General features: G+C 40.6%; 2 protein-coding genes across 3 annotated transcripts in view; both read right to left on the reverse strand.

Annotated features, from left to right (window-relative positions):
- Positions 1-12,636, reverse strand: part of LOC133410403 (dedicator of cytokinesis protein 9-like) — a 79,121-nt gene extending 66,485 nt beyond the window's left edge. Inside the window, exon 1 of one of the 2 annotated variants that reach the window (XM_061691550.1) lies at positions 12,232-12,636. In XM_061691550.1, the coding sequence (XP_061547534.1) occupies positions 12,232-12,348 (117 nt within the window). In that variant the 5' untranslated portion in view covers positions 12,349-12,636. The remainder of the gene's footprint in view (positions 1-12,231) is intronic. The other variant, XM_061691548.1, reaches the window with a different exon arrangement.
- Positions 12,637-15,358: 2,722 nt separating this feature from the next.
- LOC133410516 (FERM, ARHGEF and pleckstrin domain-containing protein 1-like) overlaps positions 15,359-19,400 on the reverse strand; it is a 58,426-nt gene continuing 54,384 nt past the window's right edge. The window contains exons 25-27 of the mRNA XM_061691803.1: positions 17,363-17,470; positions 15,885-16,036; positions 15,359-15,804 (exon numbers count right to left, since the gene is read on the reverse strand). Coding sequence (XP_061547787.1) covers positions 15,723-15,804; positions 15,885-16,036; positions 17,363-17,470 — 342 coding nt within the window. The 3' untranslated portion in view covers positions 15,359-15,722. The remainder of the gene's footprint in view (positions 15,805-15,884; positions 16,037-17,362; positions 17,471-19,400) is intronic.

Here is a 19,400-nt window from a genome sequence, read left to right on the forward strand (position 1 = left end):
GGCTCTTTGTAAATCAGTGGAAATCCTCTTGAGCTCGCCACAGCGAGCGCCGCTGACAGGGGTCTGTTGCCCCTAATTGTGGGAGGAGGAGGAGACGAGGACACGTCCGCACGGCTGCATACTGGATAGATTGCAGTAGATTTTACTGCGCTACTGCACCACTAAACTCCCCAGGGTGTCACAAACAGCTGTGAAGGGTAAAGGTCAATCCAAGACCGTGACACACAAGTGATATTAAGAGAAACAGTCAATTGTAGACTGTATTGTACTGTAAAAAAGGAAATAATTCAAAATCAATTCATGTAGTAAGTCAATGCACAATCATTATAAATAAGCGTTTGGTTAAAAGTATACTGGTAATAATGATTACAAAAACCTCAGTTAACAAAACCTTAGTAATGTTGAAAAGGTATCAATAAAATCTCTGTTGCTTGAGCAAAACAAGCAGCGTCCTGACAAACCCTCATCATCAATAGGTGGCTCCACTCTTCCTGACGTTGTGTACTACATCCTTATTAAAGGATGGCTGGCGGCTCATTACCGAGCTGTGTATTTTGTCTCTGGTACTGCTCGTGTCTTGCCTGCAGTATACACCCTATTTTATCTGAGCATAGCCTAGTCGCTCATGCAGTGACACACATACACAAAGAACATACATAGCCTGCAATACTGCCCTCTCAGGACGAAACAATCTCATTATTTGCTGCTGATCCGGCCTCAGCTGTTGGTATGTTGTGAGCCTGCCTCACGGATCATGCTAATTTCACAATGACCAGTGTGGCTGCTATGGCGACTAAAATGGATTTGACATTTTTGTTGGTCTCATGTGACCTTGAGTGGAAATAATGCCTTTTTCAGCATCAGTGATTTTGCATCACATCATCAAAACTGTGATAGTCACTCGGGACCTGAGTATTCAGTGAAAGAAAACTTTTACATACGAACAACAACAGCATGACCACTCTGCACACAGGCCTGAAAAAGACAACAACAAAAATGCTGTAATATGCATGCCAGGCCAGTAGTGGGCGATGAAACTTTGTCAGGAAACATTATGCACATGTGCAACTGCTTGTCCTTTTGGGGGGGAAAAAAGCACAAACCACTTTTAATATTCTTTCTTTTTTTTTTTTTTTCTTTACCGCTTATCCTCACTAGGGTCGCGGGCTGATGGAGCCTATCCCAGCTATCTTCGGCCAGGAGGCGGGGTACACCCTGAACCGGTCGCCATGTAAAGGAAAGCCAGATTCCAATGTGACGCAAATCATGTAAATAAGAAATAGCTCATCCAAAGCATACCACATCATGGGTCAAACGTGATAGAACTGTATAACTGATAACTGAATGAGCTCACTAGTGTTTATTGATGCTGTGGCTCAAGTTCTGACAGAAGTAAGAAGATGAATTGTGAGGTGTTTTGGACTATACTGTGCTCAAATTCACTAAACTATGTCCAATTTCTAACAAAAAAACGGTCTTGTATAAACTGCCCTCAAGTGAAGCCAGGGATACGAAGTAGTCATGCAAAATGGTGAAGAACAAAGATACACATTTATGTTTTCCACTAAGCATGGGAGTCTATTTTAAGGCTTTAAAACAAACACATGATCAAAAGTAACAAGGGGCACTGTGCAGGATCACTTTGTCCACTTGACATCACCAACATGTGTGATCAAGAGGAGGAAAGCGCTGTTTAAACAACATCATGTATCCGTTCTAGCACAGCACAAGCCGATCCTACCAGCCAAAACAGAATCCCTGACAAATAAACTACAGGCAAACATAACCAAATCCTCATCGGGAGCACAGTCCCTAACGGAGACACTGGCTTTGAAAGGAAAAACAGATTACTGAGGCCACCACTGCATGTAGACGTCTGTGACTTTATAAGCATTTGTGATTACTGTGAGTCCATAGAGCTTGCAGTTGTTTTAGTGGTGAAAAAAATTATGCAAATTCTTATGGACTGAACAGATTTAGCGACACACTCACCAGACATTTAAAATAGGCAGAATAGTTGCGTTTGCTCTTGTATTGGATCTCAGTTATCCTCAATACAGTTACAAGTTAAAGGACTGGTGTCTGAAAAGATATATTTCAAATACAGACTATGTTTTCCTTCTTGAAGTAATCCCCCAGAGTCTAATGCACTTCCCCAGCATTCTCTGACATGCCTTCATGCAAGCCTGGAAGTAACAACATGACAATCTTTCCCAAAAATGAAAAAATTAAATTCTTTCTAAATGCTGAGTCCGGTTGGAATGGCCACTTCAAACTTAATGTGACACACCAGGAATTTCGAAAATTGGATGATGGGTTCTGGAGAAATTTAGTTTTTTGTGCTGAAAACAAAAGGCCCCTTTGGAGAATGTTCTCATGTGATATCACCAATAGAAAATCTGGTCAAAAAACACCTTAAAATTTGAGTAAAACAATATAACTTCATTATTTCTCAACATATCTCCTCAACCCTTTCGTTTTCGTCTGCATGGAACCAATAACCGATTGGGTGACAAGTTTCAGCTAAAAATATCCACCAATAAGATCGTACGGGCCGAAATTCTGAGTGGTACGCAAGGTTGACGTGTCAAAATTACCGTGACATTTCAAACGGCGTCACTTGCCCTGAAAACCCGACTTAAGTGGCACAAATGGAAAATTATTTACGTGAAGTGCAGCGTGGGCAGTAGAATAGGTCATGTACATGCAGTACTTTAATAATCAATAGTTGTTTTGTTTTATTGTGAATTGATTTTTCATGGAGGATTTTAGAAGTTTTTTGTTTTTTTTTAATTCCACTGTTGATGGGGGCCACCTGTCATGTTGCTACTAGAAGGATTCTCGGATCCTTCACAGCTCCGTTGTCACGGTCAGCTTGTCCTCATTGTCCCTTTGATGACCCCCTTGAGGTTGGGAACAAGGACAACAAAAATCATATCGCGCCAGAACAAAGCAAAGGCCACAGGATCCCTTTGTAGATGTGCCGGTTGATCGTTTGGCCCTGTGGCAAGAACTCGAAGTGGGCGATTTACCCTCACATCAAATAATGCAATCAACTTGACTTCGACTATTTTTCTTTTTCAGCCTTATTGGCGACGTTGGACTCTTCAACTGAAGGCTCTGACGTTTGGTCTCTGTGTTGTACGCAAAGATCCAAATTCATCACTGGTCATGACTCTCCCTAGAGGCTCTGGACTCACTGGTCTCATCATCACTCATTCTGTCCATTATGTGATGACCTGACACAGAGGATATGTATATAAAAGCATGTGGAAAAATAATTCAATGACTGTAGCTACCTGAGTTCACGCTTATATACTCCAGGGTGATTACGTTCAAAGGAGAAACTCGTAGTTTGGGTTTTAAATACAGTATACTAATTCATTTCGTGACACCACTCCTGAAATTTTTATGACAACCACCATAAATTAGAAAATTGACATGTATGTGTCGCGTGTCAGCACAGACAGCTAGGTGCAAGTGTTTTAGGAGGAGAAACTGTCCACCCTGTCCTGCCCCTCCATCTCCTAACCTCACCAACCACAGTGTTAGATGAAAGAATGCAAGCTATGCATCTGCCTGGTGAGAAGTCATTAGAGACGAACCCCTCTGGCAGGTCACATCCACACACTGCTCAGTGCACAAACCAAAAGCACCAGCACAGGGTTCTGCAGGGATTATTTGACATTAAACGAACAGCGTACTCTCTGGGAAAAAGACATATCCAAGGGAGCAACATCTAACTGATCAGTTTACTTGAATAATCATGTGTTTATCCTCCACCTGCTCAGGATCTTTTGGGTTAATTCAAATAAGCACACAAGAGGCTCCTAAACATTCATTCAGGGGAACTCCCCGATGAATGATAGAGCGTTGAACGTTTACTCTCATCTTTCAGCAGCCTGATAACAGTCAGTAGCACGGACGTGAATGTTAAGTAGATCCCCTGGGGATTCACGGCAACGTCGAACAGATTAAAACTTTCAACAATTCTTATCCACAGTACTTCTCTCTCCTCTGCCAGGAGAATTAAATATCTGGGCTTCTTACAAGACTCAGCAAACCTCTGCAACAGCCGCTGTTGTTATTAGTCTATAGTGAGAGAGTGAAGGGTCAATGACCACAGGGGGCCACAGGAGGACACGGCGTTCAAAGCAGATTACCCACTGAGAATGGGTTGTTAGCCTAATACTACACTCTTCAAGTCATCTGGAATCATGGTGAATTATCAAACAAGTGCAAGGATAGCAAGGCAATAGTTTGGCTGGCATGAACAACTGTGTCACCGTTTACAGCATGAGTCAATGCACCTGCATGAGCTCCTTAAACAGGCACAAACCCCTTATGGACTCGTAAAAAAAAAAAAACGATGTCTTGCAACAACAAGCTGGACAAATATGGTAAATGTTTGTTTTTCGTAAGAACAGCAGATCGGTAGCTAGATAGGCAGTAAGATACTTTCCTGTATGAAATTCTGGCAATACAAATGCATAGTGCAACATTTCGCCCCACTGTACTCTGGATTACACAAATTACATTTAGGCTTGTAATTCATACACAGTGACATGGAAGATTATCAACTTTCAAACAAGAATACACAGATGATTTACAGTAAAACAGCAGCATGCAACACAAGGAAATAAAAATAGTAAACCTGTATTTTCACGCACAGAAATATCTTGTGTAGTAGTGACATGGCCATCTGTCAGGTGGGGAAAAATAATGACAAGGGTAAGTGGTTGGCATATTGCCTCGACTTTAATCTGCTCCATCATGGTAGTAGACTAGCAGCAGTTTCCCCACAATTACAAGCGCTCTCTGAGCTGTAGTGAAGGTTACAAGGGAGAATTTACATTTATTAATACACCTCTCTGGAAGAAAAGTAAACACACACGGACTTAAAAGGAAATGTGCTAGCCATTAGTCCTCTCTTTTCAGACAGCCAGTGTGGATGAGCTGTACATATTAAGGGCCTTGTCAGGGTTTTAATCCAATGAGATTAATCTCCAGCCGAGTGCGCGAGTGAAGCCCAACAATTTAGCCTGGCTGAGCTTGAGCAGTTTCACCTCTCAGCTAAAAGACTGGACCCTGACAACACTAATGAATTAATGATGTATGGCAGTGCTGCATCCACACACACGTTCACATTTAGGCCAGTTACAGGCCAATATAGAATTATCGTTAAGGGCATATACAGTTATATACAGTATGTACAGCGTGTGCTCTTGGATCAGAAGGGGGCCATTCATTTGATACTTTGAAGTAGCTCGAGGTTGGAAAAAATACCAGTACTGCACTTACTCATTGGGTTTACAAGGCTGCTGTGGGGGAGGGAGTCTGCCATAAACAGCAACCTGACATTTAAGTCTTTTAAACAGTGATCCCAAAAGAACACGGTTATAATAGAGGAATGTTTAAGTTATGCGCTTAACACACACAGTTTGAACTAAATGCTAAAATTAGCACACGAGACAATTCATGACAATGCTAACAATACAGGTTCTCAAACATGTTGTGTTTACATTATTTACATGGTTATCATTTCAAATGCACATTAAACTGAGAATGTCATTGATTGGGACGAACAAAAATGTTTGTTTGTTTTACCACAAAACTGGGCAAACAAAAGAGCTAACTCTACTGGCTACAATGTAGTAAAATCCAAACGCAAACTCCTGCTTGATCACAGATGATAAGATAACCTTTATTAGTCCCGCAATGGGGAAATTTGCAATAATACCAGATGTACTAGTTTACACAGCACAAAAACCAAGGTTGTCACTCAAGTCCTCTATACTGTAGATGCTCTTAGTGTCTGCCCCATTGACCGAAATAGCAACCTTTTTAATGGGAAGGGGAAACGAATCGCAGCATCCTCAATTGGATTAGTGCTTCTGATTATAATGTGCAGCAATCCACACTCAGTAGCAGCGTTTGGAATATGGCTCCACATTGTAACATGAATAAATATTATATATTTATTGGATGGTCTACAACTGCGGGCTATTTTTTCCACAAGGAAAGAACTCCTAAACTTCTGCTGGAACTGCTGCACTTCGGAATCAACTTGCATGTTGAGTTTCAGCATCTTGTCCAAGGATAAGTAAAAATCTTTAGCAATTCTTGCATGACGTGTTTTACTTCACGAAGTACACTGAGGGAGCATCAATACTAATATCAAGGGATGCTGAAGGCTTGTGGATGAGCAACCACACAGCTGCTCAGCCCTTCTGCCCCTTTTCCATTTGAACGGACGAGAGCGCACTAAAATTAAACAAACTGCAAACTCAATAGCTAGTGCATTCCATCCACCACCAAAACAAACCTCCTCCCAACATTGCATCTGGACTAAATAAAGAAGAAGCACCATCATCATCATCGCCTGCAGAAGTAGAATGTTTACAGATGGTTAAGTCATTTGGATTATGTAATGTATATACTCAAAAGCTATCCGGACAGGTGCAGTGCACTCACTGACAGGAATGGCCTGTTATGGTAACCTCTTTACTCCAAAACAGTCCTGCTCTATCAGACAGATCACATCATGAGAGCGCAGCAGCCCAAATAAAACCAGAGCAAACTCTCACTATCTAGCAGAAGACCTCTAGGCCACTGCTTTCCCACCACAACATGGAGCACAGGAAGTCACGGGCACATCCTGAGGTGACAGACAGAAAAATGTTTGCTCACTCTGGCAATGGAAATAAGATGTTTATCCACAGCTTTGCCCCATGTCTGTGCAATGCAAATCTACAATAGACAATTATGTAACTGACAAGCATGCCATTCGTCCATTGATCTCAGCCAGTATGCAGTTTCCCCCCCTGCCCCCCCCCAAAAAATCTATACTTCAGAGGACACGCTACAGTGATGTTTCATGATTAAGAGCAGTTAATGATTCGCTAGGATATCTAAAAGGTACGTTTATGCTAAAACGACTTAGTAAAACGTACAGACAACTTTGTACAAAAGATCCCCATTCATGCAGTTCTTAATTAAGAAACAACTACAGTATAAGCATGGCCCAGCCAGTAGTTGGTGAGATCACTGTGTAAAGAAACACTATGCACGTTCGTCAACTCCTCCAGAATCAAACCTGTCTTCTGAATACCCTTTTTTCGGCATACATGTCGATGTGATTTGGGGATAGCCATTCGGGAGGGGAGAATCGCGTTTTGAATGCTCTCGACTCCTGTTTTGATGCCAGGATAAAGGTGACACAGGAGCTGTCAGAGGGGATGTAGCTCAACTTTCCATAGCCGACATGATCAAGCAGTACTTTGAAATGTACACTCAGTTTAGTCTGACTCAACAGTACCGCTGATGATACCAGCCAAGTAGTACATTCCTTTTTTTCTTCAATTGCCTTTTAACACAATGAATCAGCAATCAATTCCACACAAGCGACAGATCAGTAGACTTACGCCCATCCGTAATGTGAATTAACGTTACTGTGCCGTTGCAATTTTGCACGTTAAATAGTACACATGGTTTTCTCTTTAAGCAAAGTGGTTGGGCATGGTCTCTCCATTTGGGCTAACTAGGGTCACTCAAAACTGGGTGGAAGAAACCTTTGCGTTCTCAAGTGCGGGATGTCTCAACATTCCCATTCTCACTGCTCCATGTGGCAAATGTGGTTTAAATTATAATGACAACTGGCAATAACCTTAGCAAAACCCAATCATTTCATCGTGTATTCGAACGACATGTGTTATATTTCTCACTTTCCTGGAAGCCCACTCTCCACAAGCCATACATCATTGCTTAGTAATTCCACCATTTGCCTGTAAAGACTCAGTTTTTTAATTTGGAAATGTTTGGCTTTGGACAGTGACGCTGTTGCAGTGGATAACAGCTGAAAAGTCACAAGGCTGCACATGGTTTGCTCAAAGATGTCACTTGTAATGGAGAAATGTAGTCAATTACCGACTACCATTGAAACCTATCAATGACATTCAGCATCAGGCTTTCAGCTGCTATTCAGTTTCTATTGTAGACAATAAAACAATGCGATGAAAAAACATTGTCGACTTTAACTAGAGCAAAAGTTATAATAATTAGAGGTTGCTTATGTTTAACTGGTATTGTAGGAGTGAATTGAAACTTTTGGCCGCACCAGGCATTGAGAGCGACTACTAATGTGCATTGGTTACGTGAGCAGCCTCATGTATTATTGACCTGTGCAGAGAACGCATGCGCTCATGTGTGCTTATATCTCTGCCCCTGTGGATTTATTCTTACAGAGTGCTATTTAACATTGCTGTAATAAAAGCACCTTTTAGTCAGCAAAACACAGAGAACAATTAGCCATTTATTAGAACAGATGGAGAGGGAAGAATATTGGTGAAGCCTAACACAACACTGACAGTGTGGTAATCTTCAGACATGCTTGGTCCTGCAACGCACTTGTGAGTGCAAACACTGGAGACATAGCTGAGAAGTTGCACTCTTGTGTCAGTTGTGCAATCTCAAATGCAGACACAAAACTCATATTCATGGTGAACACCATGACTAACAAGTCAGGTTTCCCAACTTGCTAGAACACGAGTTTGATCCGTGTGAATGATCAAAGACGGAACTTGTACAGTCAAAACTGGAAGACAACAACAGCATTTATACACTTAGTGGACTTCTTTAGATACAATGGTATAGTGGTATGCCATCCAATAAATGTTGCCTTTACCACATTGATATTATATGTTAACAGTTTGCAGTGTTGCAAGGTGCACTGCATGATATGAGGTGCTTCTACCTCTCAGCTCTACACCAGTTCTGCAATAGTGCAAACTGCAACAATACAACCACAATAATCAGAAATGGAAAATTTAGAGTCTTCAATTAACTTAACATGCATGTTTGCAATGCAGAAGGAGAAAACCCACACTAGAACGGAACCTACAAACTTCATACAGGAAACAAACCTCGTAACACCCAACCGTGCTGCTTTAAATTTAATATACGGTGTGACGAAAAATATTACAACCCCCATGACTCAAATTATTAAAATAAAATAAAAAGGGTTACAATTGTTAGTCAGGTCCCACCGGTGGAATGGGATTGACACGTTTAAAATCAAAAATACTACAGCAAGGACTAATTCTCAGTAATAGTTAACGTGAACAGCTATTAAAACATAATGACTTGGATGCACACAGGGATTTGTTATCGGCGAGTACTCAAATGTAAGTACTTGTAATTGTTCTCGGTCTGAAAAAAAAGTGGTACTGGTACATCACTACTTTTTGCCCATGCTGTTCAGAGCACATGAGATGCCCCTTTCCCTTCACTAACAATTGACTGAGTTTTGTGCTCTGGCCATCCACTGCATCACTTCAACAAATAGTGACACCCATCCAGTAAAGGGAAGGCTGAGGCCACTAGTTGGCAGCCAGACTATTGATGACAATTACATAACTGTCTCCCGGCAGTTCAATAAACTGCGTATGCGCTTTTGAAATTTCCAACTGCAATCGATCAGTTTTATTCCCATCATTTAGGACACAAACATACTAGTCATTGATCACCAGGACTAAGGTGGGCATCCACATCTAACCCTTGAGGTATAATGTACTCCAATGTGCCCCATAATGGCTCATTATTCGATACAAGTACAGTATGTTACCAAAACAAAAGGAGTACATTTAAGGCTACCATGAGTCAGGAGTCAACATAATCAGAAAGTTGGACTTCAAGTAGTGTTCAAATGAACCCCCCGCCCCAAATAAACCCCTGATGCCAAAAAGTGCAGCTGTGGATTCATGACATCACTACAAGTGTGCTCAGCTGGCCTGAAGTGTGCACACACAGAGGAATGGATCAGCTTTGAGCTCAGGGCAGCTACAAGTGTCCACCAAATAAAAACAAAGGTTATAGCCAGTGTGTTCCTGGGTGACAAACGTACAAACTGGTGCTAAGACAAACCAACAGAAGGCTGCACTTGACTCCAAAACCAGGCCAACAAAAAGACCCATGTATGTGTCATCTGTTTGAAAATGGAAGTGAAATCTTTATAAAGATGCATCATTGCGGGAGTAAGAAGCCACAGTCTACCGTTGTTCTTCAAACAGTCCCTCTGTTCACGTGGCATTTACATGTTTCATGGAGGAATTAATGACGAGCTGTGTGGACAGCGGTTGTGTGTGCATTTGCATTCTTGTCCCACTGCGAAAACCCAGCAAACACAGCCATACATTCATGTCAACATATTTTGACACGTTTTTCAACAATGTAGCAGCTGGATCCCTGCTGATAGTGACACAAAGCAAAGTACTGCAAAAGCCACTTGAAGCAAGTTGATTTCCCAATTATTACCTCTGTCTTCTTCGGCACCCATGACTGCAACTGTCACTGACAATACCACTGTGACAATGAATAAATAATGTCAAGTTGTGGTTGGACGTCCGGGATATTAACTCAGGATTCCTATGACAAGAGAGGCAAGATGGTGTCTGTTTCGGTCACCTAGCAACTTCTTCCAGGAACGTCGGCACACCTAACACGCTAGGACATAACAAAAGGGTCGACTCCTTTTTCCCCTCCGGGAAAAGTGATACTGCAGGGAGGTACGGCGAGTACGCATCCCACAAATGCTCCAAAAGTAGATGCTATGTCACTGTCAATTAATACTTGGAAGAACCCCACTGCCCCTTTTGCTTTCCCTTAGCCATCATGTGATGTTATCCCCATGGAAACTGATGGCCTCAATGACTACATGTTCAAAACATTTTGATACGAAGCTGATTCTATCCTGAAGAAGCCACACAATACACATGAAAGTCCCGTTCTGCTTCTTGAGGCACAACCTACACCCCAAAACTGTTCTGTTTTGATCCGAAAGTGTAGCAACTGTCAAGGGGCACTGTGGGGTACATTAGGAGTCCATTTTTTTCCCCTCAATGGACTTAACAACCCACCCATGTATCCTTTTCCTATACCACTTGTTCTCAATAGGACCACGGGTGAGCTACAGTGGTTTTGGGCAAGAGGCTGGGCACACCCTTGAACCGGTCGCCATCCAATCGCAGTACTTGACAACCCTCGAGTTACCCTCAAAGGTAAGTTTTCAAAGGCCATAAATGTGCTGTAAAAGTCACGTGCAAAACCCAGTGACATGCCATTGTAAGAATAACAATAAATATATAAGGGCGCAATTAACTATTTTTGTTGAACTGAGAGTGTACACACAGTGGATGTACACTAAAGCCCTGTTTTATACTCCACTTAACACAGCGTGCCGTCCACTAACCCATTCATTGTGTATGTGACAACAGCGCCACGCCACAGAAGCCGGCGGTGCACTAAGTTGAATTCGGATAGCAGGGCACTGTGATGACAGATGCCTCATCCCATAGGAGAGATGGTGGCTCAATGATTTCAGAGTGACAACAGCAAGATATTTTGGCGTTCTACAGTTCAAACAGCAGGGAAAAGAAAGAAAGGAGTAATCGGAGGGATCAATAATTCATTTTGTGTCCCAGTGTCCTGAACTCTGAGACACAAGACAGTTGACGTGTTAAAACAGGCACAGAGATGGATGGAGATCTCCACTACTTTGGATGTACCAGGTTGGTTAAAAGTAGTACAAATGTGTGATTTTAGCATTTTAACAATACAATATCTCGAAAAACTCAAAAATTGGGTCGCTCGTAAGTCAAAGAACAGTATTTTCAATTTGCAGCAAATTGAGTGACGGGCCCCAAATCCCTGGTGGCTTCCGTGATTGTATTTTTTCCCCAATACACATGTGACAGTATCATGAGATTACTATTAAATTATCATTGGCAAAAATTGCAGTATTTGTATTGTGACTTACAAATGTGTTACAAATGAGACTATGTGTCAATTTGTTTACAATACACACAAATATAGTCCATGAGGACTTAAAGATAATATTTGTACCTACTTGGACGTGTAGAAATAATACATTTGAAGACAACACTCTCATTACAGGCCATTGCAAAAGGTGCTATTGTGTTGTCTTTCATTCATAAAGCGACACACTATTGATTTTTTTTTTTTTTTTTAACCTCAGCCTAACAACAAACAAACCCTCATTCATACACATCAATTCATTCTCTCACCCACTCCGCAATGTGACTCCACGAGTCTAAATAGCTGCTTTGAGGTCGGTCGCGTGCACTACAGATTCATTCTTGCGACACATGGCCACCATTGGAAGGACAGATGGACGTAGAGGAGGAAGTCAAGGAAGAAGTTGAAGTGTTCACTCACCACCAGGACGGAGGTCCTGACCACCTCCGAGACACTTTGCCGGAGCTCGGCAGCCGTCCCGGGCTTCCCCAGGCCCCGGGTAAACTTCCGGGTCTCCGGCTGAGCGAGAATGGACATCACTGGACTTTAAAAAAAAAATAATAATAATAATAATAAAAAAAAGGTCACTTTAAAATCCTCAAATGACAACGAAGAAAGCTGCCATCCGCTTCAGCGGGCACCACGAGTTCCAAACCGGATCATGCTGTGACACAACCGCGGCCGACTCATTCCCATTTGTCAGTCGAGCACGTTTTTTGTCGCGTTAATGCCGAGTTCCAGCGTGCCGCTTTGAATCATTGTTGTCAGCAGAAATGTGCTCGTAACAACGGTGTCATTGGCCGTCGGTTCCCAGACAGGAGGCGTCAAATCTCGTCGTCGCCTCGGTGCTCGGTGCGCTCCGCCCCCTTTTTTGTCGCACCTCCGCCGGCTTCAGAGCCTGCCTACCGCTCGCCCCACCTGGACCCGGTGCCTTCACCCCCAAAAAAAAAAAAAAAAAAAAAAAAAAAAAAACAGTGCTGCCTTGTTTTAAAAGCGAAATTAATATTTTTTTTTATTAAAAAAAAAAAAAAAAAACCCAGCGCTCACATAATTCCGCATTTTGCACATGACACAAATCCGTTCAAATTAATTCCAAAATGTAAGATATTCACCGCAAATTCATAATTTTACAAGCCATTCAAACCAATCCAATGAATCTGTTAAATTCTAAAAAAAAAAATCCTAAATTTTTTTTCATGGAAAAAAGCCATTAAATAAATTTGACGAAATGTACCTTAATCCCATAATTAATGTTAATCTCTTCTACATTTACTACTTTTTTAAAATCCATTCAGCAGTATTTCAGTTCACCCTCGGCTCTTCAGCATTCACATCACATACAAATATATATCTTGAATATTTTTCATGATTCAACCAACTTGCATTCAGCCATGAAAATTGTTGTGAATATTGATAGCTCAACATTAGTAAGGAAAACACTAAACACAGTGGTTAACAATAAAAGTTAACCTCCTGAGACCCGAGCTTTTGTTTGGTGTGCATTTTTTATTTCTCCTTGCTATCCGGGATAAGTAAGACCTAATAATTATAATAACTAAACTTGATCTTTGTACAGGAAGTTGTTTTTGCAGAAAAAGATGTGCTTGTATGGGGACAGTTGGCTTATCATAACAGAAAAAAATATTTATATTTGCTGTTTGCAAACACAAGGGTCCAATTGGTGTACATACAAAATTTGAGCTTCCAACAACAAGTCCTAGTGTCTTCGGGAACATCATCATCGATGACAACTTTCAGATGGCTCCACATTGAAGAACCCCTTCCATCTGGTGACAGATTGTCACCACGTGTCAATTTGTAGGGCATTGGACCAAAACATCCTTGTTTGTGGGCAAGGCACACGAGACAGCAAGATTGCTGCTCCCAAAAAGTGATAGATCTCCTCAACGGAAGGGACATGGCATTTGTGCAGTCAGCAAGGAGTTTCATTAGCTCTGAGTCAATGTACTGCGCCACAAAATCCAGTGGCAGCCAATCACTTCGCACATCTTGCAAAGAATCATTTTCACCCTGAAATATGACTATTTACACTTGCAAACCTTTCTAAATCTTTCTTAGTTTATTTGACTACATGCGTAAGCAGATCTGCCACTTGAAGGAACTCATTACAGGTATGCATTCAACTAAATAATCACAAATTTAGCTAACCACACGGCACAAACAATACCGTTACATAATCACAATGTCCTCAGACAAGTACATAAGATTTGCTTTACTTCGCAGAAGTTACCAAAATGTTTCAAATTTGAATGTCATATCAAGCTAGAGATGTTACACGTATACACTGATGTATCGGTCTCAATTTTCCTTTGGGAGCTGCTGTAGAAGTCTTTAGCAGATATTGACGCCATTTTATTTTCACTGAAATAGGTGTAATATTGTGATATCACCACAAGATGGTGGGAGCAGTGTCCCCAAATGTGGCTCATAGGTCAAAGGTTTAAAAAAATAATAATAATAATTATCATGGGCCTGAGAGGCAGAAATGTAATGTCATAATGCAAACCTGAGTTTGCAGTGTCTCCGAAGGTTAATAAATCCAATTTTCAGAACTTTATCCAGTGGAGTCAACTTCAGCATTCATGCATGCATGCATGGATAAAAGATGCAATTCAAAAGCAAACCAATATATATATATATATATATATATATATATATATATATATATGAATGCTGATTACTACATCACCCAACATTAGAGCAATCTACAGATACGATGCAAATATTGTCCCTGTAGGGTGCGAGCAGCATTGGGATCACCATCTGAGCAAAGTGATTGGTCAGCAAGCGATAGGACGTGGGTAAAAAAAGATAGGACGCGACGGAGGCTTCTGCAACAACTTGATAAATGCTGACACCTACAGGTCACAGTTGTAAGCACACTAGAGCGAGTGACTCCTCGATGAAAGATGACAAGTTGAGCCCGAGTACTTTTTAAAATTGCTTTCATTTCGAAAGCCATCCCCTGCTGGAGTAATTCTTAAGCACAATAAAGCTGTTGCATTTCATGTTTTAACACAATTATTATTATTTTATTTGGACCCATAAAAAGAGCTAATGCCTGAAGATGGGAGGTCATCTGGTTAAATGAGAAGCAGAGACGTTTGGAATTGAACGTTTCTATTGAGTTTTCAACATCATCTTTAAAGCTTTCTGTTACATTGTTTTGTCATTCTGCTCTGGTTGTGAACATTTGATTAAAAATGAAAGCAAAACTAACAAGTATTCAACAAGGTAACAATTGTCTTAAAATGCCACTGGCACTGACAACTGCTTCTTTGGCTCATTATTAAGCAAGCCTCAGTTGTCACTTTTTGATATTACAACAATACCTTTTACAGAGTAATCATACTTTTTTTTTTTTTTTTTTTTAAATATGAAAACAAACCAGGCCAGTTACTCAGCATTGAGTTTTAAAGGGTGTCCTGTTTTACATTGACTTGAATTTTATGGCGTACCGCAACAGTAACATTCTTCAGAGGTTTATAAAAAAAAAAAAAAAAAAAAAAAAAAAAAAAAAAGCATTACAAAGTCAAGGAGTGTGATATAAATGTTTGGCACCACAAGTGAAGTTTCTTGCAAAGTGAATGACAAAAAAGGCCATCAAAGAAAGTATACAGACAAGTTTCTACGGTAAAAACAAAGGGGGGCGGGGGGGGGGGGCACAATGAGGAATAGGAAGTGGGTGTGATTATTAGAAAACAGTATAAAATGACATCCTGTAAAAAGGTTTCAGATTTGAGCTGTAAAAATGCCTGAAGAAGAAATGCAGTCTCTGATGCAGTCGAAACCAGCGGACATGTCACCATTAGAACAGTAAAAAAGCACCAGTTTGTGCACGGACACACGGAGGGATGTCACATGTGTGTGAAGAGAGGACGGAGTCCAGCTCAATGAGTGTGGGACTCCTTGTTGTTCTGCTCCCGAGCGTGACTGGAGGGGGCTGTTGCACTGCGGATCACCTCCATCCACCTGCGGTCAACAAAATAACCCCAACTGAGCCATTTTAGACATACAGTAGATAAATGTAAATAACATTCATTCCGGGTTACCTTTCGAAGGTGTATTCACTCTCTGACCGGAAGTAGTAGACGTGGGACTTGAAATGCAGTTTAAAGACGTAGTCCTTGTGGATGTTCTCCGACTCGGACGGAATGGTCACAGAGTAACCCAGCAGGGGAAGGCTGGCCAGAGGGTAATCATCCTGAAAGGAAGAGCAATGCTGCATTAAAGCAAAAATACATTAGAATTTCATCCATCCATTTTCTATAGTGCGTGTCCTCATAAGGGACGCATTAGAGCTGGAGCCTATCGCAGATGTCTTCAACGACCCTAACATGCATATTTTTGGAAGTGGGAGTGCCTGGAGAAAAGCCACATAAGCATGTGGAGAGCATGCAAAATCCACACAGGATGGCCAGAGTCAAGATTTGAACCTCCAGCGTTTCAGCTGTGAAGCAGATGGACCACCATGCTGGCCTAAATTGTAATTTCAATCTTACAAATAACTTCAACATCACATGGACACTGACTTACCATCTTGATCTTTTTCCATGTAACACATGAATAACCTACTTTAGTGGATTAGACCATGATTCTCAACGTGTGGCACAGCCACCATAAGTGGAAGGTAAAAACAATCACTGATTTTAATACAAACAAAATAAATTGAAAAGATAATACATATTGGAATGAATGAAAATATCAACTGATGCCAAGGAAATGAAGGGAGATACACATTTAAGTACAGTTACAGTTCAGTTGTATTTAACTTAATTATGATACATTTGCAGTAAATCTTTCAGAACCGTTTGTTTTTAAACATTTATTTACATACAATTTTTTTTAACTTATGTGCAATCCATTTCAATACAGTTATTTAGGTACAATTTTTGCTATATTTAAGTGTTAATATTAAAACTGTTGAATATTTCACTGGCTCACAATCATTTTTAATATACTTTTTTAATTTGACATAAGACATTGCTTTTTTTGACAGTATGTAGCTGAAGGTAAATTTCCTGTTCAAAGGCCTTACTTTAAGGAAAGGTGTAGTTCTGTAAAAAAAAGAAAAAGAAAAAATTATAATCAATAAATAAATATGTAGGTAAATGTTTTTCAGTAATCAAATGGAATCACAAAAAAACAACTCCAGTTGAGTTTACATATTTTTCCGCAGGAGGTGCCAGTGAGCCACAGGAGTCAAGAATCTGCCATCCTTATCAGGAAAAACAGGATTTGTTTTTTAGTTTAAGCTTTTGGCAATTAAGTGGTGTGGTATTAAAAATTACTAACAAGTTTAACGGCTTATTCTTGTCTTTCTACTAGTTTGCCAACATCCACTATAAAACCGAAATGTTTTGGACCATGCACTGATAGCGACTGAGGTCAACTGTCTACAAAGCATTTGACTTTTAGCAGAGGTGCAATGCTTTCGTGCAGGAGAAGGAGAAGGAAGAAGGGGGATTAAAACTTGGCTGACAGTGAAGTGAGGGCTGTAGCAAGGGTATGGAGGGAGCATGGTCATCACCTGGTGGGACTTGTAGAAGAACAGGCTGAAGTTGGTGAAGACCACCCACAGCTTCTGCCAGCCATTGCTGTTCTTGAACTTTCGGAGTAGATTTCCCGAAAGCTGGTTCTAGGAAACACAGCACACACAACAAAGTTGAAATATGAGTATGAAAATCTGGGTCCGTTAGAATGAATATGTACTGTATAATTGGACTTTTTGTACATTGACATCATTAAGTTTAGGATTAACTAAACATAGCAGCAGTTTCATTGGATTTCTTCATTTTTAAAAATTATTATTATTATGAATTTATATTTATGTGTATATGTATGTCCCTTTTATCAAGCCACACCTATAGATCGAATTCCATGCTTACACTCAAAGGCCACTTCATTAGGTACGCCTGCACAAGCCAATAAGATCCTAAGCAAGAGCTGTATTAAAAATATCCACCTTTACAAGTCAAAAATGCTCAGTTTTGATTTACGTTGTCAGAAAGGTATTGAATTAAGGTTGGGAAACACTGCATTAGGTTGTGCAAGTGTCCCGAATGTTGTGGCCAATTAACCCAATGAGGCCTGTGCTGTCTGCCTGGCTCTTTTACCTCTAGACTCCTGCGGGCTTCGCTAAAGGAGAGGCTCTGTACTCGGTACCAGCAGATAACGCACAGAGGTACTGGTCCCTGGCCACTGCGTGGCCCCACCTTATTCTCACTGACTGGACTAGGGCCCTCTAGCGTGGGGAAACGCACAGACGCGTGCGGGGGGAAGGTAAAGAAACGACAGACAGGGAGGGAGGACAGAAACACAGACACTGAGTAGGTGAACCAAAAGCATGCAGTGCAGTGCAAGGGTCAACAGCAGGAAAGCCGGCGACATCCAGGCAAGGCTGTGAAAAGGACGAGTTACGGGGCGCCACAGAGGAAGAGCTCAACCGACAGCTGCGGGGCTTCACAGAGGATTGCTCCCAAAACATCAGTTTTGCTAGCGAGAGCTTAGTGTCTTTCTGTTTATTTATAGACCCTCAGAGATTGCAAGTGGCGCAGAGTGGGGGAGTGAGGCTGGAGAGAAAGGGGAAAAACAAGGAAAGCCACATTTGTGAGCAAAGAGAGGGATTTCACGCAGCGTGAACAACATCCTCACAGTTTGCCGGTGGAAAAGAGGCCCATGAACAATTGTTGCTCCTAATCTTAGTTTCATTTTAAATATGTTTGATGGCAAACTCAACCATTCATGACTTTACAGCCCTTGTCTCAGTCACGCTCCCCGGAAAACTAAATGGAAGCGTACAATTCAAAATACATATAACAAGTTAAAGAAATATCAAAGGGAATTTAGAGATTAAAACAGGTGGGCAAAGTAGGGGTCACACATATGGCCTGCTCTGATCTTATATTAATTCTATATTCGACTAATAATTTAATTTACCACTGTATATTTACGTCAACAAGAGTCCTGTAATGTTTCTTGCATTAATTTAGCTGCATTTCCCCTTTCTTGTTTATTATATTTATTTTTTTTTAAATTCATTTCTCCTTACATAATAGGTTAATTAATTTGACAATGCAAATAAAAAAATGTACATGCATTTGTACTTTTTAAAAATTAGTTAATTATAATGTAATTAATTACAACTCAAATAAGACAATATATAATCATTTTATTTTAATTAGTTTCACCTCATCTACTGTATCTATTAGTGACCCACCTGTTTTACAAAAATCAAATGTCCCTTTGAGCACAAAAGTTCGCCTAAACTAATTCCAAATGGATTAACTGTTTAACCCAAGACCTTTTTCCATACAGTGTTTGTCTGCATTTGTTGTTGTTGCTTTTTATCATTATTCACTCACACTAACTGTGGGACTATAATTGCTTCAGCATTCTTTTAGAAGCCTTTTAATATTTTTCGTCTATTAAACCATTGTAAAAAGTATAGCTTGAATCTACTGTAAGTCATTTAATGAGGACACTCACAGCAAAAACAATAAGCCATAATAGGATCTGATGTAATTCATAAACAGTAGGTTGAGACCAATCACCTATAGTACATCATG

Source organism: Phycodurus eques, chromosome 12 (genome assembly GCF_024500275.1).
Source record: "Phycodurus eques isolate BA_2022a chromosome 12, UOR_Pequ_1.1, whole genome shotgun sequence".
Classification (NCBI taxonomy): domain Eukaryota; kingdom Metazoa; phylum Chordata; class Actinopteri; order Syngnathiformes; family Syngnathidae; genus Phycodurus; species Phycodurus eques.